Source organism: Haliaeetus albicilla, chromosome 1 (genome assembly GCF_947461875.1).
Source record: "Haliaeetus albicilla chromosome 1, bHalAlb1.1, whole genome shotgun sequence".
Taxonomy (NCBI): Eukaryota; Metazoa; Chordata; class Aves; order Accipitriformes; family Accipitridae; genus Haliaeetus; species Haliaeetus albicilla.
The window spans coordinates 71,742,235-71,765,428 of record NC_091483.1 but is presented as its reverse complement, the minus strand read 5'-3'; the positions used below and the strand labels follow the sequence as shown (position 1 = coordinate 71,765,428).

Genomic DNA, 23,194 nt, shown 5'->3' with positions numbered 1-23,194 from the left:
TAGGAAGCTTTATTTCCATATATATGTATGTGTATATATATATATATATTTGTGTGCGTTGTTTAATTTCTGAATTACAAAATACTTTAGGACAGTCTAATCGCACTAATTGGGCAGCAGTCAGTCTCATAGTCTATAGTGGCTTGTCACAGAGTTATTCTGGAGTTTTGTATTTATATCTAATAGCATGTTTCTCTCTTTTTAAGCTGAATTATGACTGAATGTGTTTTTGTTTTTTAACATTCTGAGGGATGCTATCCTTAAGTTGTGATTTTGATACATGTGTCTGGATAAAAGTCTTTTCTGCAAGACTTCATGGCTACCACATTCAACGCTAAGCATCTTCAGAAAGCACATTCATACTTCTCGTGGCCAACTTGCCAACAACCCTTCCAACAAGCCTGGCATGGTTTGAATCAAATTTGCTGGCAGTTACCAGAAGGATATTTTATTGGTAGTCTTCTCACGATGGTGAAACATTTTCAGTTTGTGGATATTGTAGGAGGGTTACACAAAGAAAGTCTTTAGTTCACAAAGTTTCTCCTCTGTGCTTTTCTTGTGCTTTGTCATGCTTGTCTCTGTCCTGTTTAAGCTGAGAAAGAAATGAAAGTTTGTCTCCAGGCTCTTGCTGTGTTAGTATCTAGCTGTGCATTTGACTGGCTGCTCCACTGCTCCCTTTCGGAATTTAGACAGTTGAGAGAGGAAAGAAGCTATTGTCCGGCTGAAATATCCAGTTTAAATATTTTATCCCAGGTGATTCAGTTGCATCAGCCAGTCACCAGAGTGACTTAAACTCTGTTAACTCCAGTGAACATTCACTGAAATATCAGTGCTTGAGATGCCAACGTTAGCTGGCTGATTATCAGAGCACTCTTACGAGAAAGTTAACAGATCTTGTGAGGGAATTGCAGTTTTGTGGGACACTAAATTTGATGATTCCTGCCAACTAACAATTGTAAACTCTTGCTAGGTTCTCATAAGCCTCGTTTCTCATAACCACTATTCAGTCTCTCACATTTTAATATTGTCCTCAGAATGTATTTCTGAGGTAGGCAAGTGTAATACCTGTTTTACTGAGAGGTTAAGTGATTTCTTCAAGGTTCTACAAGGAATCTTTGACAGAACCATAGATGGAACCAGAATCCATCAACCCTTACACCATGTGTTGCCCATAAAACAATCTTTATTATTATTATCCAGTTAGATTTGAAATTAGATTTGAATGTGGGGTGTCTTACTTCAAGAACATTGAAGTTGAGCAGGAGTCCTTGATAAAGCAATCAAACATAAATTTGAGGTCCTAAATTCCTAAGCGCAGGTAGGAATTTTGGGAGATTCTGTGACTTCAAAATTTAAGCAACAGCACTGCCAGGTCTGTAGTGTATATATTTATTTTGATCTCAGGAACCAAAGAACTTGGCTTTAAAAGTAGAGCATATTGGCATCTTTGGAAAAAATAAAGCACGTTCTTTTATCAGTCTTCCTATATTACTGGAATAAGCTGACATCTTCATTTTGGCTAAAAGTCCTGATTTTAATGAGAAGATTTGTCAAAGTTGAGCTTCCCCTTGGTAGTTGAGGAAGTTTTGTCATTAACCTGCTCAGTGTTATAACTTGATTGTGCTGACTGATATGCTCCTGCTGCTCTGCACATAGTGTAATTCTTCTGCAGTGGAGCAGTAAGGTGGGAATGTGGGCTGGCTGGCACAATATGAGGGAGCTTGCAGGTTTAGTAAAGGTGATTAATTGCACACAATAATTATTGAGATCAGCAGTAGTGGAATCGAATCATGCCACCTCTGTTTGCCTCCGTGGTCAGCTGGTAACTAGGTCACATCCAGATATGCCTTTTCTCTTCCTTACACCCACTTGACCTCTCAGGTCTGTCCTATTGATTTACAAAATAATAAAGTAAATATTCAACATTCAGTAAAGTGTTAGACTACCCTAGTTTTAGAGGTTCCACCTGTCTCTTGAGTCATCAATTTGGAATCTGAACATCTCACCCCAAGCCTGTCCATTGTCTTGCACATTTTCTACACAGCCGTCATCCCTGAATTTTTCATTTTTCCAGTTTCAGGTTTTAGCTATTCCCTTTACAATAAAAATAAAAATAAAAATAATAAAAATAATGATGGTTTTAGAAAAAAAAAAATCCAAAGGAACCTTCCTGCAAAAATCAGGTGAATAACTAAACAAAAGTGGTCCGGTATAATCTAAAAGCCTAAATTTGACAGGATGATTAATCTGTGGGGCATCAGTGAATAAAGATATTAGAATCTGTCTCTGTATTTGCCATTTCTCTAGTCCTAATTGGGAAATGCTACAACTTGCCCTTTCTTCCTGCTCCTGTTTTTGCCCTTAAATACTATGCTTTAAAGGGAGTGCTGCTCCTCAGGGAAGGCCCAGGGATCTCCCTGCATCACACCAGGGTACAATCAGAAGGAATTGGTACGGAGATCAGAGGCAGAGCTCTGCCTAGAGCTGCCGCTCTGGGGTTGCAGTTAACTCAGCACCCCGAAGGGCTCTAACTCTGTGGCAGAGCTGAGTTTGGAAAGGTTGTGGGGTGAGGGCTTTGTTTTATTATTTTAGTTGCATTTGAACTTTGCCTTTTTGTGCTGTCTTTTTTATTTTATCTGTGTCACAGGAGTGCTGTTGGTAGCAGTTTGTCTTTTAACAGGGGTAGTAGGGTGATATTAATGATTAATCCACAAAACAGTGCTACAAGTGAAATTAGGTAAATATTGAGACAGAATGATCATTCATTGAAGCCAATGAATATTTTTTCATTTACCGTAAGGGCCTGGGATCTAGCTCATCACTTCTCCAGAAGAGATTCAAATCAAGGTTTCTGTAACTCCTGGTATATTAAAGTGTTGTGTAGTGCAGAAAGGATGTTGCAGACTGCATCTGTGTAGGGTCTTGAAGGGGCCAGCTGAGCTGGAGGAGGTATGTGGCAACAGTGGTTTGGAGGAGATCTCGTTCACTTGCTCTCCTAGGGGCCTGTAGTGGAGTCAATTTTTTCCACCACTTTTCTGCACGAAGACTGTGTAATGCTGTATTGTAAGGCAGCTGTACTGGGCACTACACAGATCTCTCCAAACAAGCTGTGGTGTTGTGCAAACACATTTGTTGTGCATATTTGCCTCTGCTTTTTGTTCCCATCCCAAAATTTGTTATTTTGATGGTTCTCTGCTGTTCCAGTACCTTTGACCTCAGTAATTGTAGCAATTTGAGGAGATTATGGATTTCAGGATATCAGACAGGGGTCTCATATGAGAGGTTAGCATTTTTGCACCCGAAAGACTGCATTTCTGTTGTTACTTGGCAGTGGAATGGCAGTGACAATTGCCTGTAGTCACAGTAAATAGTCCAGCTGAAGTCACATTTTTGAACCAGTCCTTCAGTTGCCCTCCAAAGTAATCTATAAAGGCAGAGACCTGTTGTTCCTTTAAATACTTTTCCATCATGCAACTACTCTGTGGTTCCTGTTCTAAATGGCTTGCATGGATTATTGAAGATACTGTCCCTTCTGTAAATAGCTTTAACACAGATTTTTAAAAATTGTATACTAATAAAGTCAAATTCATCTTGGTGACTAAATGCATTTGAGATTCCTTTCCTTCCCTCTGCCTTGTCCTCTTCAGCTCAAACATTCCCTTTTTTACTGCAAATTAACTTGTGATAATTTCTTGTAAATTTAGAGCTAGCTTTTTTTTTGGATGGGCTGCTTATGTCCTATGACTAGAATGAGGCCATTAATGTACTGGATGCTATCCAATGGCCTGCAGTAGTACCAATCAGAAATAATTATTCAGTGTTATATGGTTGTCTGTAGTAGGTATTCATATGTTCGAGGGTGTGTATATACAGTTTAAATGAGTTTGGTATAAATTTTTTTTTTTTTCTGGTGTGCAGTGACTTAGAAACATATTTTAGTTGCATGTGTTTTAACAGATGCATACATGACACAGGCAACCAATTAACTGAAGCGAAAATAAATACATTGGAAATGTATTTGGAAATTCATTCCAAAGCTTGCCAAACGCTAGTTCTGTCAACTGCTCCATGAGGACCTGGAAGGCAGTGATTTGTGATGGGATGTTAAAACATGGGTACTGATTCCTGGGGGGAATGGGAATTTTCTGAAAGACTGGAGATAGAGAATCTCAGCAGATCACCTTTCCTGAGGTGCCATTGAAAAAATAACAGATGCAATTACTGTCCTTGGCGAAGAGCTGACTGACTTACAAATACTATGCTCATCTGAGGGTATCACCTGCTATGAACCTTCCGAGTGAGGTGTCATAAAAGCCTAATTCATGCTACATTGGAATCTCTACCAAGCAAAGAAGTTACCTCTGTTCAACTGTGCTCAACAGGATTATGTTACTATGAGCTCTTTCTGCAAAATAACAGTTAAAAATACTTAGACCTTCCTGGTGATTGCTTTCTGTATAGTTTGGACTATAGGTATATTGTTATTAAAGCAAGAATGTTTGAAGACTAGGCTGTGAATCTGCAAAAATGAATGTGGAGCTGTTGGTTAACAATAAAGATGGTTTTATTTTTATCCACCAAAAAATCAGAAGTGGCACTTACTTACAAATGCGTTCCACTGTAAGGAAACTATGCATTTCCCTAAGTGGGATAGGATTCAGAATAACCCTCAAAAGCTCTACTGTTATAGAAATAGATCTGTCTCTGTAGGTAGCTAACGAATGCGTATCTAAAATGTGACTAGTTTGCAATATACTCAGAAAATTATTCTTATAATTTGTGTTTGTATTTTTTGGCTAGGAAAAGTATTATTTTACATCCTGTAGAGATGCTTTTGCTTTTATCCATTCAGCCACGTTTTATTACATAGAACTGAGAATTGAAGCAGGAAATGTAGGTCATCTGAACCTTGTGAGAAATGCGCCTTGGGCATTGGGAGCTATGAATGTTGTCTTTCCCATACAGTCACTGGCTGATGATGACTGGTTTTTAAACTATAACATAGGTGAATTGACAGTTACTTCTGAAGTTAACATTGTACCTGTGTCCACTGCATTTACTATTGTTGGGTGCTAGGTAATGAAATTTATTTTAAACTTCCTGAATATTCAGAATTGTGCTGTACTAAGAACGTACTTACGTCTCATGTTCACAAGAGGGTTATGGGTAGTCCATAGCGGGCTCTTCAGTAGTACAAGAGAAAGGTTGAAGTAAAATGAAAAAACACTATGTGGAGGCAAAGTGTCTAGATGAAGAAGTGCTTTTTTTTTTTCCCCTGTACCTGTGTTTTTGCTTGGTGTTTCAGCTGAGATAACTCATTAACAACTTCACCTTCCAAAAATCATGTTGTAGGTGAATAACATTCAAGTCTGAATGAAGACTGGAATGCTGAATTTTGGGTGACACCATTTAGTAAATTCTTCTTGTTGCCATGTTATTTTTATCCATATTTATTACTTGAGTATATGGGTGTACTTACTATTCCTCTTAATTACTTTTTATTACTGTAAGACTCGCTCTCTGAAGATCTAACCCTCCACTTATTTTTGTGTGTTCAGTACAGAATCATGTTTAAAGACTTGCATTTCTTTAAAAGGCGTTATTTTTCACCAGAAACTATTAAGTTCCTTCTTTTCTTACTCTTAAGTAATCAAAATTCTTTGATACTACACTTCCACATTTTTTGCAGTAATTAATTTTTTTTACTGTTATGTTTTATTGATATTTAATATCTAGAAGCATCACAGAGCAATTAATGACTTAGTTCTAGGCCTTACTTGCAAAAACTGGTGAAGAGACTGAGGTAGTGATAAAGTACATCCTTTAAATATGTAAAGCAAATAGAACAGAAATTGGAAGTTATGATTGGAACACTGTTCAGCTGTTTGATTTTCCAGATACCTTAGAAATTGAATGGATTTCCCAAAATGTCTAACACAAATAGAGTAATAATTTGTTAATCATGTTAAATATTTTGATCTCTCACATGCCAATCCCTCAAACTGTTGAACAGTTGTTTCAAATCCAATCAAGTTTATTTCTTTTGTTGTTGTTCTTTTTCTTGAATTACAAGTGCCCCTATACCTAGCAAGTAAAGTGAGACATTTGGTACATTCCAGAGACTGCTGACAAGGTGACTTGTGATTTAGAATCCACTACTCTTTCCTATCCTTTTTTTTTTTTGTGAAATATAAAATATATTCAAATGATCTTTAGGTTTGCAATAAGTGCATAGAACTCACAGCGCAGGAAGTGGCTATTTTTATTCATGGAGTGATTGTGGGACTGTATTGTGGTGGCTTTGTGAACTTGCCTCTCAACTGACATATCGTGAGTTAATAAATAGGTTGTTGGTTGAAGCTTCTGAGTCAGTAAAGTAAAATTTTGTCAGAGTAGAATATTTTTTCCTTCTTTTTTCTCATTGTGTTTACAAGTTTAATTTTTTTATTTTATTTTTTTAATCCTGACCTTTATCCAAACAGTAAATGTGAGTAGTCAACTAGAAGGGAATCTAGGCACTCACTGGTTCTAACCCTTTCATTCGGGAATCAAGATGCGTGCTCTTCTGCTGTAGCCCTTGTGTGTCTGTGCTTTGTGCCTCTCTGAGTATATAGAGAGACTTTGTGTTGCCATAGTTCCTGCTTTTGAAATAGATAGGCTGGAAGATGTATCTAGGGAAGAGTAAAAATGGAAATGTTTCTATGCCCACCAATGCAGGTTGATGGGTTGTGGGGTTTGTTTTTTGTTTTGGTTTGGGGTTTTGGGTTTTTTTGGTTGGTTTGGGTTTTTTTCTTAATGCCTGTAAAAGAAGAGGGTGATTTTCTTCAGGTTGTGGGTCTAAGCTTTTATTTTACCTGAAAGGTACAATTTTAAACTGTTGGAAGTTACAGGAAAAAGATTGAGAACAATGTTTTGAGATTCCCATTTTTTAAAATTCTAAAGAGTACTTCAAAGAGTTGTGCTGAATTCTTTATTTTTGAGGCTAATTTAAGTGTTACAGGTAATTTGAACAGCTTTAAATAATGCATATTGTATTTAGACCCCCACATTTTCAAAGGTAGACAACAGCATTAATCTGGTACCTTACCGTAGGACCTGGTTTGTTAAAGGGTTTGAGTGATGGTGACTCTGGGATAGAACATGATATCTGCAGTCATTGAGAGTTATACATGACCAGGACTTCAGAGACAGGCCATCCCCTGAAGTGCATAAATATAAGTTAAGATGTTCATATTGAATGGTCTAGTATCTTCATAATATGCTTGGGAACATGGTACGGTCAGGAGAGATTATTGTTTCTGAAAAAAGTATATGTGGTAATTTCAAAACACTCCACATTTCAAATCTTTTTTGGTTTTCTGGATGTCATGTATATCCACATCAAGCACAGTTGCCTCACTTTCTTGTTTTACTGATGGAGAAGCAAACATGTCTTATCACTTAAATGTTCTTTATTCCAAGCTGTAATTGAGATGGGGGTGGGGATGGGAGAATCTGATGAGGTTAAAATTCATGTAGCCAGGCCAGTGAGGGATGTTTTTGGTTTCCTTACTTTAGTTAATCATCTACTGAATTAAATCTATATAATCTGGCTGCATCAGGAATTTTTTTTTAGTAAAGATTTCAAGAATAATTCCTCAATTGTATCTGCATACCCCAGATAGCCTTTGAGATAAAGAACAATTCATTTCCCCTACCACCATTGTAAGCATTGTGGAATTATTATAGATTGGATTTGCACGTCTATGTTATGTTAGATTTTCTTTATGAATTGACCAGGGAAATAACACTAGCAACTGATTTTGAATTCAAATTTTCCATACAGTTAAGGATTTTGGATGAAATATATTGATTAGTTTTTAGGTTTAGTCTTTAGCATCATAGAAACTCCATAGATTAATAGCATGATATTCCTTTATTAAGAACAATAATTCCTCTTTTCTTCTACTCACTGAAGAGTTCTTTTTTTCAAGTTACTGGAAGAATATTGCTAATTTATTTTTCTTGAATCAACAGTTATGGGTAAAATCAGAGTAGCACCAGTGTTTATGTGTTTTGTAAGGTAGGTTTGAAACATAAAATTAAAATTTAACTAAATTTCCTGGGTTTTCATAAATTATATTTTTAAAATGCTCACTATAATGAATTTAAGGCACAGGTTAAATTATATTGCATAGGATAAATTGATAGGTTATTAAGTTTGGAAGGAAAGGCATCTGATATTACAAAGGAAAACAATGATTTCACTTAAGTTACTTTAGCAAATAATTGGTATAGTTGGTCTTTTTTCAATGGCTTTTTATAAATGAAGGAACTGCATGGGAATATTGTCAAACAGATTGAGACCTGGTGTCCTGAATTCTGGTCACATTTTGTCTGATTTGACCTGTCATTTTGAGCAAGATATTTAACTCCTTGGTTTCTGTTTACCAGTCCTTAAAGAGGACAATAAAACTGATGTATTTAGTTGAACTTACCAAATGATGTACACACCCAGGGTATTAGTTGTTAGCCCCTTAGAAAGTATGTGCTAAAGAATGCATGTGATTTTCATTCTAATAAAATTTCTAAAATAACACCCAGGCAGAGGTAGGTTGCAAAGGGCAACTTACTGTTTGAAGGCAATTTGGTAGCAATTTTCTTGGAAATACAATACTCCAGGGATGTAGTTCAGTATTAAAGTAAGAACCTCCCTGCTTTGTTGGCAATTTAATGATGAAAATTATGCGTATCTTTAAAATGAGCAGAGGATGTCAGTTTGGGAACTAATTCAGCATTGATAGCACTTGTTGCTCAGTTTGTTCTTGTGGAGCACCAGGTCATTCTTAGAGGAGAGCAGAGAGGAAAAAAAGCCACAGATTAAGCTTCTATAACTACTCATGAAGGAAACTAATTGTGGGATTTCCTAATTATTGGAATTAGGGTTCTTTGTCTGCTATTGATATTCTCCTTGAATATTACATAAAGCTGATTTAAATACTTGAATACTCTTTAAGCTTAGAGGCATGCCGGTGAATAAAAATGAAGTTGAATACCTTCACGTTTTGATTAGAGCATTTCAAACAGTATCAACCCTGAGCATAACCAGTTCATATATATGATATTTTTAAGAAGTATTTTTAAAATGTTTTTCCAGTTTTGTGATACCTCTTCCATATATCCTGATGCTATGAGACTCAGTGATAATTATGAATAGTACAATTATGAATTATAACTGATACATTGAGAAGCGCTTTCTTCTTACTACAGGAAAGAAACTATTTCCACTGAAACACCACCAGCTTCAGTTAATTTATGGTTCTCTCTGTGCCTTTTGGGAATCCTGAGCATGGTCCAAGTCAGGCATTGAATAAGATATGATTTCTGTTTTTATATGCTGTATTTATCATAGCTGTAAAGAGTTTTATTTCTGTGGACAGCAGATTAGAGTGGATAGGGTTTAGATAAGATGATGAAATATTGTGTAACTTCTTCTTTTCTGATCTATTTCTTTCAAAGTTTAGTACACTATGCAATATAGTATATACCACAAGGAAGTACAGCATGCTTTAAGACTGGATGTCAAGTCAGATGTTCAATTCTGCTCAATGCTGTAGCCTAATTCTGTTCCCACTACTTTGTTTCTTCCAGGACATGAGAGACTGCTCCTACGATGGCAGAGATCTGTGTGAAAAATTTTGTTGAATACTACATGACTCTTAAATGCTAAAAGCAGAAGGCACTAGCCAGTAGCTCAGTGTGGAGCAAAAAATTTATTTTAAACTTCAAAAATAATTATGTCAAAGAAAAGTCGTGCCAAGGGAGAGAAGTCCGACATGGAGATTGAAGCCCTGCAAGCTGCTAATGAGGAGCTACGTACTAAACTAACCAACATCCAGATAGAATTTCAGCAAGAAAAAAGCAAGGTATTTGCCTGTCTGTATTTTGTGATCCTTCTTCTTAACAGTAGCACTGTTAGAAACGAGCAGAATCTCAAACTAGTTCACTACTAAAATGCGTTAAACTTAAGAAAAATATGTGACAAAGTGAAATCAGAAGAACTGCTGATGAACTGAAATTGGTGCCAACTATTTTAAATAATGTGCAAAAGGAAGTAAATATCCCCAAACATCCAGTCACTGAAATCTGCAGTCACAGCAATACAAATGGCACTAGCTTAGTGTAACTTAAAGGCAACAGAGGAATTTTGTGTTTGATCTTAGCACTGAAAACTGCATGTTGTAAAAAGAAATGTCTTCAAAGTCAAACATCAGCACCATATTCAAAGCATGTCACTTTAAATACCTATGGAGAATGTAAATCAACTGGAAATCATCTGTGTAGGAGTCCTGTTTTGATTTGCTGAGGTTATGTGTGCCATTGCTCTGAGCTGTTCAATGATGCATCATTGCTAATGAAACAGATCCATCAATATTTGTCTATCATCTCACACATGTTCAACAGGTATTGAGGAGAAATTGTTCATTCATGAAGTACATATATATGTATAAAGATTAGCATTTACTTTTGTATATCTCTGTAGCAATTTAAAATATGGACAAGCCAATAAGGTTATTTCTACTCTATTAGTTTATTAATCTCAGTTGGTACATTTGACTTTGCACAAGACAGTCCTGGAGATGAATCCACGTGGAGATGGATTTAGCTGTGTTTGTTTGGTGATATTGTAGTTGCAAGAGTCTCAAGGACTTCCCAGCGGAACAAGTATGCACTGAAAACGTGTTCACTTTATATAACATAGCTTTGTTCTAGCCTTGTTTCTTTATAACGGTGTAAAATTTGGAATAGCTGAATAATAATATTCCTGTATGTTCTAGTTTCTTTAACAGCCTTGTGTGATACTCAGCTTTGAATGGTCTTATTTTTCATATTTTAATTAAAAAGCAAACAAACCCCCCCCTACAAATGTAATCTTCAGAATTTATTTCTTACAGAGGAAAAAAAACCAAGAAAGCCTTAATCCTTGTTTGACTGATACAATAGGTTCAGTATATATCAGCCAACTAAATTTGTGTTGCCTTGGAAATTTTTATTGTTCGCAGACTAAAGCAAAAAGTCATATTTCTTAAGGGTCAGCAGTATTGATGAGTGAACAGAAAAGTCAAATTTTTTTGCTGTTAGCTTCCTCATCCAAGTTCTCCCACTCTTTTTTTGTTATAATGAGAATACATTACAAAACGAGAGTGGCACAAACTACTTCTGCTTCTTAAAACCACACACCATGAAACTTACTAGTGGCTGATACCCTCTAAAATTGAACTTTACCAGCTGATAAATTGCATTATTTCATTGTCATTTTTAGTGTCTCAGTGCTTCTGTTTGGAAAGAGACTTGTGAGCTGATGGTACATTACGTTTACATTAGTAAATTTTTCTTTTTAGTTATTTTGTCTTATTTCCTATTTTGTTCTGTATCACTTTTTATATAGATATACAGATGTGAATCTTATTATAATCTTTTAACTGCATTAAAGACAGTACATAATTATAAAGTTATCTTATACCTTGGACAGAAGAATGAATTAATTTTGAATGTTTAAATTGCTCAGAATCTAAAAAAATCTACAAGATTACACAAACACTAAGAAGAGTTTAGTCCTGATATGCTTCCAAGTTTGATGCTGTAATAGTGTCAAGTTTAACTCCGGTTCAACTAAGAATAAAGTGTAGCTACAAGACCATGACAGCTGTAGGAACATGTTCTAGAACTAGTCTGCTGATTTACCTATATCCAGTCTGGTAAGAGTTGCTTCAGTTTGGTTGCCTGTTCATCATTCTACAATTTGAGAAGTTCATATTTTCTGGAGTACTGAGGTTGTTATAGGACGCACATCTGTGTATTGTGCAAAATACATGTGCAGAGAAATGAGTGGGCTTCCATACGTAATGCGTAGGTGAATAACAAAGAGGAAATTACAGCCAGAGTGCTCTAAAATCCTACTAAATATAAAGTGCAGTCCATAGTAAATCCTGCAGCTTGTTGGAGTTCATTTCTGGGAGGATGAGGGGGAAGAGGTCTTCAGCCTCTTTCCCACATCTTCACTGTGGTGTTTGCCCCAAGTCATTTAACTAGAATTGAGCCGTGTAGTTTATTTCCCACCATCAGGGCAACAGCCTGCTCTCTGTCTGTGCAGCAGTTATATGGGATGCCTTGACTGACAAGATGAGTAAATTAAAGCCATAGAGATTTTTTCCTCTTTAGGCTGTAGCTTAAAAATAAGTAACAAAACCAACAGAAATTACGGCTTTGTATCAGAAAAGTAAAACCACTGTGCCTAGAGAATTCTAAATAAATTAGATGGCTTTATTGGCACAGAGGTAAGAGGGAATGTATTGAAGCTGCTAGAGAGACAGCTCTGTGGCCTGTGGGACATAAACTGTATTAGGAAAGGTAACAAACTCTTGTGGGGCCAATTAATTTAATTTAATTCTCCTAAACTATTTTGTCCCTCATGTATATGCCTATATTAATGGTTTATCTGAGGAAGAACATTCTAATTGATGAGAGACATCACAAATGGAAATTAGTCTTAATGTACTTCTGCCTGCAAAATACTGTTTTCTCTGAAATAAAGTTTTACGCAAGAGACGTCCAAAACTTTGTGCGTATTTTCGCAGTTCACTTTGTTTAATTTGTTGTTGAGCCATTTAAAGTAATTTCTCCTGTAAAATTGTTCCCCTCCATGCTTATGCAATACCTGATCCAAAACTGGTATGTTTGCAGTGCTTTGAGTGTGCATCGCTGTGGATCTTGCTGGTGGTGTTCTGGGCCTCTGGCAGAGGATTCATTTATGTTGCCAAAGGGGTGAAGCAAAAGTTGTGGCCCTGTCTTAGTTCCCTTTTACTGCCTTTTGTTTTGGGAACACTTGTGTGATGTGTTTGGGCAGCCTGTTGATATGTAGCTTGTCCTCCTGGGGTTGTAGGTTTGCTGCCATCTATGGAGAGGCTGCAGAAGGAAATGCATGAGCTGAACATGGGCTCACACACTGCCCTCTCTCTGCTAGTGGAAAGGTTTGGTTGGAAGATGTCCAGAATTTCGGTATCAAGTAACAAAAAGAGTTGACCGAAGCACAAAAATTATACTTATTTTTAACATGAATGGAGGCAGGACTCGCTCTAACTGAACCTCAAAGTCCGACGCAGTAAGCACAAGGAGGCGCAGTGAATGAGCGTGGTCTTGGAAATCAGAGTCAAAAAAATGTGAATCAGCTCAGTGGTTTTATAAATGCCTGTGCTGAGATCTGTGAATATTTAGGAACAAGCACTACAAAGTACCTATTCCTACTGAGAGGGTTAGTAAACGTTAGAAGATAGTCTTCCAATACTTCGCGTAATATTTTGTTCTTGATAGCAAGGTGTTATAGTGTTTGCTGTCACTATTGCTCCAGCTTCACTGAGTTCTGCTGTTGCTTTTAAATATCCATATTCTGCTTGTGACTGTACATTTATAGAGTTGAGATCACAACACATCTAGGAGTTAGGATAAATGAGATGTTTCAACTCAGTTGCTACTGTATCACCTCACAATTTTAGATTGATTTTGTAAGGCCTCATACTTTTCCTAGATTTCTTTGGGGTTTTTGAGCTTTCACATCAGGTGTTGAATCTGTGTGTAACAGTGATTCCTTATAAACTGAAAAAAAATGTATTTATTTTCACTATGTGAAAATAAATTAAAAAAAAAAGAGATAGCATGTCATACTGTCAAAACAGCTTTATTTATGGAAAAGAGTTATGGTCAGTATGTATGGAAGAACTCTAAATACAGCTGTTGATTTGAGAATCCAGACATACTGAATATATATATAAATGAATGTTATTCCTGTCTGCTATGTATGGAATAAGAAAGGAGCCTGTTAACTTACTGAACTATAAGGAGTGTACTGAAAAGCAAGGAGGCACTAAGGTATTGTAATTGGGAATGAAACATGGCAGCTGTCTTGGAGCAGGGAAATGGATCAAGTATTGGTAAAACCATATATAGTTACTCCTACCACTACTAACTGGGATTAAAAGGAAACACATCCCTTTCGCTAGGTTGTTTACTGACAGCAGTTGAAGGGTGTTTGAATTCAGCTGTTCTCTATGCTTGATATAATAATGTAAATTTTCATTACTTAACAAAATCACTGAAACGAGAGAATTTTGGGCATCTGTCAAGCATTGGACAGTAAATAACAAAGTTACTAAGAATAAACGTGGCAGTGTTACTTCAATCAGAATTCAAAATTATTAAATTAGTGTCTATGCTAGACATGATAATGCAGTTTCTAACCTGGGTAAAACAGATACTGGAGAGGAGTGAGACATAATCATTGCTTAATATCTGTCTGATGATTAATTTGGAAGAATCAACAAGAAAGTATGATAATTAAACCTTTTAGATGGTATCATGTTGGAAGAGGTTGACAGAAAACACAGTGGAAGAGTTCTTAAAAAACTCTGATGTTACAATGTGATATGCGGGAAAATTCTACTCAGAACTGTAGTAGAACCTTTAAAATTAATGTACCTTATAAAATTATGTATCTAAACTATTTAAATCTGGAATAAAAGGACAATGACTGGGGTCTTCAGAAGTTTTTAGGGGATTCAAATATAGCACAGGGAAAAGAGATAAGTTTCATATATGCAGATATGAACAGAAACACATTTTCTGTGATCCTTTGATACTGTCACATAATCTTCAGAGTTTAGGTTAAAAGATTATCAGAACTGGAAATGTTTGAGGCAAGAAAGATTGCAGTAGATGTGGTGCCTTGATTTTTTAATTTATTCTTTTTAAAGAGTTTTTTAAAATTCATTTGCTACTGGAAATGGACATGCAAGAAGAGGATATTTATGAAAGTGGTCTGAATAAAGAGGGAACACAGAAGGCTTTTTGCTTTGGAGAAGGAACAATGAGTGAGATCATAGATAAATGAAGCAAGCAGTAGAGGCTTGCTACCGGACTGTGAAAATAGTGACTGAGTGTACTGGTTTTGGCTGGGATAGAGTTAAATTTCTTCACAGTAGCTAGTATGGGGCTATGTTTTGGATTTGTGCTGAAAACAGTGTTGATAACCCAGAGATGTTTTCGTTACTGCTGAGCAGTGCTCACACAGAGTCCAGGCCTTTTCTGCTTCTCACACCTCCCTGCCATGGAGCAGGCTGGGGGGGCACAGGGAGTTGGGAGGGGACACAGCCGGCATGGCTGACCCCAACTGACCAAAGGGATATTCCAGACCGTAGGACGTCATGCTCAGCAATAAAACTAGGGGGAAAGTTGGCTGAAGACCGCTGCTCAGGGACTGGCGGGGCATCAGTTGGTTCGTGGTGACCAGTTGTTTTCATTTGCATCACTTGTCTTTCTTGGGTTTTATTCCCCTCCCCCCCCTTTTTCCTTAAAATTTAAAGAAAATATTATTATTTCTTTTTAATTATTAAACTGTTTTTATCTCAGCCTATGAGTTTCCTTCTCACTTTTACCCTTCCAATTCTTCCCCCAGCCCACTGCGTGGGGATGGAGTGAGTGAGCAGCTGTGTGGCGCTCAGTTGCTGGCTGGGGTTAAACCACATAACTGAGCAGTGAGTACAAGTTCCATCAAAGCAACGTCTGATATGGTGGAGTCATGCCTGACTGCTGCTTCTGCCATTTCTAAGCTCTTATTAGAGGAGAAGGAGATTCAGCGAAGTGGTTGCCTGAAAGCAGAATTTTGTTCATTTTAGCACAGAGGTCTTGCAATCTGGTTGATGGATAATTTCTTCTTGACACACCAATCAGTTCAAATATTTATCAGCCTTTCATGTTGAGCGTCTTCATCTTTTTGTTCTGACATTAGCCTGTTGCACAGTAATTTTCTCTAGCTACAAGGTATATCACTATGCCATGTCACTTCCAAGTAGGAGCTTCAGGTGTCCAGCAGTTATGAGTCATCCAGTGCCCTAAGACTGAGTGAGTAGTCTCTGATATGGAGACCAAAGTGTGAGTTTGTGTTTGGGGGACATTGATTACTGCTGCTGTTCCTACTCGGCTCCCCACTGGAGCAGTGGGTGGAGAGCCTTTCAGAGACTCAGCTTTTGTGGTTGCTTCCCCTCCTCATCCTTGAACACCATACCAGTGTAGACATATTACAGTTGATCCAGGCAGATCTACAGATCTCCTGGATGAATCTTTTAGACCTGATACACACCCCCCACACACCCCCCAAAGTGGATTTCTGATATGACCAGAGACTGCAAAGCTGATTTCCTTTCCAATTTCAATATCAGCCCTTTTTAGCTTATGATCAGGAAAAGATCAGGCAAACAAAGCCGCTTCACTGGAGGTGACACCTACAGTTTTGACGTGATTGATGCGGGTGCCAAATACCTATTCATGAAGAGCTTTCCCAGTGGCCTAGCAACAGCTCATTAGTCTTCAGATACTCAGTTAAACACCTTGACCCTGGCGCTGCTGAAGGAAGATTGCTAGGAAGGCAACAATACCTCCCTTTTCTAGCCAGCTGTGGGGTGGAAGGTGTGTACTCAAAGGAAGCATTTCTTTGCTGCCTGGAGAAACATAAGGGAAGGAGAAAAGCAAGAACTGTACAGGATTTACCTGCCAAACTCGAATTTCAGAAGGATATAGCAAGTTGATTAAGTATGTCTGGTTACAACCTGGTAATACTAGTGTTTTCCTGTCCAATTTAGAGTAAATTGAGTTGGCTCTAAATATGGAGCAATGAAACCTTGTGTTACCCTGGAGAAGAGATGTTTCAGAGCACTTTGCAGAAGGTACTCAGGAATGTTCAACATCAGGCCCAGAATAATCTATTAAAATTTGTTGAAATTCTTCAAATTAGCGTGATTGGAGCAGGCTTAAGCTGCGGTTACTGTTGAATTTGTGTGTACAGGGACATACCAAAAAGAGAAGGCAAGAGATAATTATTACTTTTACTGATTTTGGTATTTTGTCCCTTGTCATTTTACTGGAAATGAGGTCTGTATTAAAAAATGGTTCTTTTCTACACACTTTCCAGAATAACACATTCGGATTGCTCTACTCTGTTGCAGGGAAGAAATTTTTCAAGATACTGCTGTAGATGTTGCTGCAATTAGTGGAGCCATATTTAGTCGCACAGTATGATAGATAAATTTGCCAACTTTTTTTTACTTCTTGTCCTTTTACTTACAGTTAGATGATCACTTTAATTTAAAAAAAAGGCAAGGAAAACTCAGATTTTTAAGAAAAGTGTAAAAAAATGCTGCTGAATATGTTCTTTCTCTTCCAAATATCAGTTCATATTAGACTATGTGACCCTGCTTTTGAATGTAAAAAAGTATTGGGGAACATTTCTGGCAATGGGAGTATCCCTGTGGAGTTAAACTAGAGTGTACGAAAACTGCTCAGCCTATATGAAAACAAACGTGAGTCAACAATGTGGTCTAGAGGCAAGGAAGGCTGATGGTATCCTGGGCTGCATTAGACAAAGCATTGGCAGCAGTTGGAGGGAGGGGATCCTTCCCCTCTGCTCAGCACTGGTGAGGCCACATCTGGAGTGCTGGGTCCAGTGCTGGGCTCCCCAGTACGAGAGAGACATGGACAGGCTGGATCAAATCCAGTGAAGCGCTATGAAAATGGTGAGTGGCTTAGAGCACCTGATGTGCAAGGAAAGGCTGAGAGAGCTGGGACTGTTTAGGCTGGAGAAGAGAAAGCTTGGAAGGACATTATCAATGTGTATAGATACCTGATAAAGAATAAAGACAGAGCCAGACAATCTCAGTGGTGCCCAGTGAAAGGAGAGGAGGCAGTGGGCATAAACTGAAATAGAAGAAATACCATTTAAATGTAAGAGTCATGTGTGGGGGGGAGGGTGTTTATTTGTTTATTTGGTTTTGGTTTTGCTTTTTACTGTGAGATGGTTGAAGAGTGCAACAGGTTGCTCAGGCAGATTGTGAAGGCCATGTCCTTGGAAATATTAAAAATCTAACTGGACATTGTCTAGAGCATCTTGCTCTGGTTGACAGCAGGGCTGGACTAGATGACCTCTGGAGATTCTTTCCAACCTCAGCTATTCTATGACTCTATATTCCCTAACTCCAAGCACAAGTTATCTAAGTACAGTTCAATTAATTTTTGAAAAGCTAGTGTAGATGCAGTAATATTTTTAAATGGAAGATCAGGAAACATCTACCTTTTTTTTTCCTTTCCCTTGAAGCTTGCAAATATTTAAAAGGTAAATTTCTTTAGCGTAATTTAAATAGTAGAGTTTCCAAGGTCATTACAGAAAGATGTAAGATTTTCTTCCCAGCATGTGGTTTGCATTGTGCTGTACAACCTACTGCGTAACTGAGGTTTTGAATTTGGAATTGCATTGCGCAAACCATTGTGGAATTGTTAAACGTTGTCCAGTTAATTCCTTCTTGGAATCCATGAGGAATGGGCGAGGGGGATTGAATAGAGGTAGGCAAATAGAGAGCTTGTCAGGAAAGGAAACTCATTACTTAACACAAACAAACAAACAAAAAACTTCAAAAGTTTGTTCTTAGTTGTTGCAGAAGCTAAAATCTAGACTGAACTCTGCAAATCATGACAAGTGCCTTGTATCTTGGGTTGCTTTTACAGATATGTGGTGTGTGTCCCCACCCCTCAATATTTGACTATTATGTTGCTAAAAATGGGGCCATGTTAGGGCTGCCTTTTTCATAGTCACATCTTTGGTTGCTTATGTCTACAGCAATCTTGCCTAAGTGAATGATTTTTAATGGCATGATCCAATGCACACTGAAATTTTAATAGAAAGGATGCTGTTGGCTGGACAATAGATTACACTATAAGTGTGCTTAAATAGGAGTAGAGTTTACATATATTTTAGAAAAAGCAAAACATGCAGACTTCTTTTGTTCTTTTTGAAAGAAAGGTGCCATTGCATTTGGTTTTTAAAATAAACAGTAGCATCTTTGCTTGTTGGCCTCACCCCTAGTAACCTCCCTTTTTCACAGTTGGCAATAAATTGCCTACCATAACCTGAGTTCCTGGCAAAAAGCTGTGTGGAGAGTATTCCCCCCGCCCCCCAAGTGATTGACTGTTGTGCCACAAATAAAAAATATCTGCATTTAAATCCAAGAGAAAAAACATGAGGTAGTCCTTAGTAAGTTCCTACCATAACATTTTTATTGGGGCGGTGGTTCAGTAGCACTTGGAACCATATATGGGTTAATAGGTTATTGCCTTTTAGGAAATGCATGATTTTAAAATTATGTCATTGACTCTAGTTTATAAAAGTGAACTATTAGATTTCTGTCTCAAGTGTGCAAAGTATCTTGTCAAAGAAAACAACAGCAGATGCAAATACACTGTGATAATATAATTGTATTGTTTTAAAGAAAATCCTTCTTTTGGGCACTGTTCAGACATAAGAAAGGGAAGAAGCAGTGATGTTTGGCATTATTATTCCAAGAAGCTAGCTTCTGCTTTGCAACAGTGTTGTATCAATGTGCACCGATTCTTAAAGATTTAATTTAGAAAGGCAGAAAATACCTGTTTTATTCGTGCCCTGATATCCTGCCTGATTTTCTTTCCCTATTGGCTTCATTTCTTGGTTATGCTTCATATTCTGCCTATGAACAGAACAGCTTTCTTCATTAAAAAAAAAAAAAGAGTGCTGGAAATTAAAAAAAGACAAATTGCTTTAAAGTTCCTTTTGAAACTGAGACTTAGGCATATGGGAAAATGCCATACTACTATTTTCATTCAGTCAGTTGCTCTGGAAGCCAGACGTGTGCAGATCTGCATAGTGTGCGGGAGAGAGGGATGGAGGGAGTGCAGGAAGGACAGCTTATGGCTTTTGGGGAAGACTGAGCAGACAGATCTAACTTTCCATCTTCTTGACAAGAAGCAATGACAAGAAAAGACTTTTTAAAGGCCTCTTTTTTGGTGGGTCATGAGGAGTGATAGGCATTTAAGGTGCAGTGTAAAAATCCAGGGCTTTTAGAAGGGTTCTTGTTCTTCTTTACATTGCTCTTGCTGAAGCTTTTAAGTAAAATGACTAGTGATACATGATATTCAGTTACTCTGAATGGTGTAATGTGGGTTCTCACAGACAGCAACAATGCATATAGATGTTGCCTTCCCTCAGTTCAGTGAAAGATGAAAAATTTGGGCAAGTATACCATTTTGTGTAACTCAGTACCCCTCCAAAATTTCAGAATCTGTTTCTTGTATATTAGAAATGCTTTTAGGAAGTCACATTCATTAATGTGTTATATTGAAAACTGCCTTTCAGTTGCATGCTTTATGTACAATATGACTAATTTTAAATTACTGTAGTTCTGGAGGTATATTAACCTTGTTTATATATGCCATTATACATTTTGTTTTCCTGTGTCATCGTTACTAGATTTCATTGCTTGGCTTCATTTCAATTTTCTTTGCTCATCAGTAAGGAGATAACTAATAGATTTAAGTAAATAATGAGTATTGGTTCATTTGCAAATTTATCTATAAACTCATCCACTTATGATAGTAAATAGGTGAGTAAGTGACTTTGCTTTTTTATAGGATCATAGAATGGTTTGGGTTGGAAGGGACCTTTAAAGACCATCTCGTCCAACTCCCATGCCATGAGCAGGGACAAGAGAGTCTTAGACTCTCCTATGGAATTGGGTACCCTAACGCAAGCACTGAAAATCAGTGCTATCCACTCTAGGCTTGGAACTAAATGTCATCCCACCAGAAGAAATAAAACATGGGTATCTATCTCCTGCAGATAATTTCCAATAGCTAGACTTACCAGTTGGGGAGAAGAATATATAAATAAATCTATCTTTCTTCATAAAGATATGTTACCTGAATCATCCTGGAATAGAGTAACAGTATCCGTGCAATAAAATCTGCTTCTGATGGTGTCTGATTCAGAGCTGTTACCTTTTCCACAGCTGTAATTATAGTGCTCTCCCAGCTCATGTTTAGTCCATAGTGTATCTAGAAGATTACCTTCATGAAAATGTAGATACCTTTCCTCCCTCTCCTGCTCCAGCTTGTTTACTCTCTGTTTTAATTTAATTTAATTTAATTTTATTTTTTTAAAATCTAGGGTAAGTTTGAGTTGGTTCGTTCTCAAAGTTACTGTTGAAAATAACAGGATCATAAGACCTTCTGCACAGGGAAAGTCTGCTGTCCTTCCTGCCTGAAGACTTCAGGTGAAGATCAGACTCTGGAAATCATACTGTCAGTGCTGTGGGTTTGATGAGTGACATGTCGGTCTCATTTTATGGTCACTCTTAAATTAAGTAGTAATCTGGATTCATTGGATGAGTTATATCTGAAGCTTTTGAGTTAAGATGTCCCATTTTTCCTAAAGCAAACAGACAAAAGTGCCTGTTTAGATGCAACCTGCTCTCAATAAACAAAATAATGAAGGTTTCTGGGCCTTTCCTGAACTAGTATTATTGCTTTTAATTAACCCTTTACTTTTTTTTTGACTATAGAATCCAGAACCATGCAAAACCCCCTTGTTTTAATTATACCTTCATAGTAAATGATAGTCTGAATATTAATAGAGATCTCTCATCCTTTCTGCACTAATCTGAGGCAAGTTGCAATTCTGGCTTAGTTTAGCATAAATTAAATGCGTTGTATGACTGCACATCCCAGCTTTGTATAGCATAGATGCAAGCAGTCTAGCAATATTGTGACAGTGATGAACATCCTGCTGCTCGGTAGCCTCCTTCTACCATGGAGCACTGTTTGGTATGTACGTTTGTATTGCCACTCAAGGTTAAAACACAAGTCTGAAATACCTGCCTCTGACTTTGCTTTAGATGAGAAGTACATGTATAGAGCCCATATTTTGGCAATCACTGTGATAGGGATAGTAGAAAGATGTTACTGACACTACGGATGATGAAATACATTATAGCCTTTCTGGTATGCTATAATAGAGAAGCAAGCCTTTCTCCTTATTTTTTCTTTTTTTTTTTCCTTTTTTTTTCCTTTCTTCTAAATTAATACCTAATCCCACTTGGAAAAAACGTTGCTTCCATGCAGCCTGCTGAGCATCATTTTATAATGAGGTTTCATCACAGTGGGTATTAATATAATAGGCTATAAGACCTTTTCCCTACTCCCTTCCCAACCCTTAGAGTCACTGGCCTGTATTTTCTGAAGGATCTGGGGACTGTGAATAGTCTCAGTTTTGGTGTGTCCTGTCTAGGGCCCCTTGAGTAGACCTGATTTTTCAGAAGGCCAATTCTTTTGGCTTATCTAATAAAGACTTTCCCATTAAAATAGCTAAGAAATTAAGAAATCAAAAATCAATGTATTCCCAGCATAAACACAAACTCTCTTCTCTCTGTTTGATTCGTTTTCCATCTGCTTGTAGGGTGCAGTAGAGGGGTTATGAATGAGAGTAGTCTGGGGTGGCTGGTGAAGGAATAAGGAGAGAATTAGATTGGATGCTGCTTAGTTTTATTTTTATTCCCTAAAACCGTGAGAACTCGTTGCCAATTGCACATCCCCATAGCAGATTCCTGCACTCACACGTGGCCTTTTTCCAGCCCTGGTTCTCTAGCTGTTTACTGGAGAGAGAGGTGTCAGGTATGCAGTCTTTGGTTTTGAATATTCAGGATGAGTTTTTAATAATGTTTTAGAAAAAGCTCACTTGGTGACTTTTGAAAGTGTGGCAGCGCTTGTTAATCGATATTTTGTATTGATGTTCCAGGTGGGTAAACTAAGAGAGAAACTCCAAGAGGTTAAGCAAGAAAGGGAGCAGGAGCAGCACAAGCACACTGCCTATGTTTCTGAACTGAAAGCCAAGCTCCACGAGGAGAAAATGAAGGAACTTCAGAGTGTCAGAGAGCTACTGATCCGGCAGCACGAGCAGGAGGTAGCAAGAATGGTGAAAATCAAAGACGGTGAAATTCAGCGTCTGCAGTCAACAGTCAACGTCCTGCGGGACGGGGCGGCTGACAAAGTGAAGACGGCGCTGCTGAGCGAAGCGAAGGAGGAGGCTCGCAAGGCGTTCGACGGCGAACGGATGAAGTTGCAACAGGAGATCTTGGAGCTGAAATCTGGCAAAAAGCAGCTTGAAGAAGCTTTGAACAACATTATGCAGGCGGATAAAATGAAGGCTGCTGACCTGCGCACGGCTTATCAGTCCCATCAGGATGAGATTCATAGAATAAAGCGGGAATGTGAGAGAGAGATCCGCAGGCTGGTAAGTTCATTAAGTAAA

The 23,194-nt window shown here is 37.7% G+C and overlaps 1 protein-coding gene across 5 annotated transcripts in view; it reads left to right on the top strand.

The window, feature by feature from the left end:
- Positions 1-23,194, top strand: part of JAKMIP1 (janus kinase and microtubule interacting protein 1) — a 172,212-nt gene that overhangs the window by 65,916 nt on the left and 83,102 nt on the right. For 4 of the 5 annotated variants that reach the window (XM_069793924.1, XM_069793887.1, XM_069793897.1 and 1 more), the window contains 2 exons: positions 9,631-9,905; positions 22,682-23,176. In XM_069793924.1, coding sequence (XP_069650025.1) covers positions 9,777-9,905; positions 22,682-23,176 — 624 coding nt within the window. In that variant the 5' untranslated portion in view covers positions 9,631-9,776. The remainder of the gene's footprint in view (positions 1-9,630; positions 9,906-22,681; positions 23,177-23,194) is intronic. The other variant, XM_069793907.1, reaches the window with a different exon arrangement.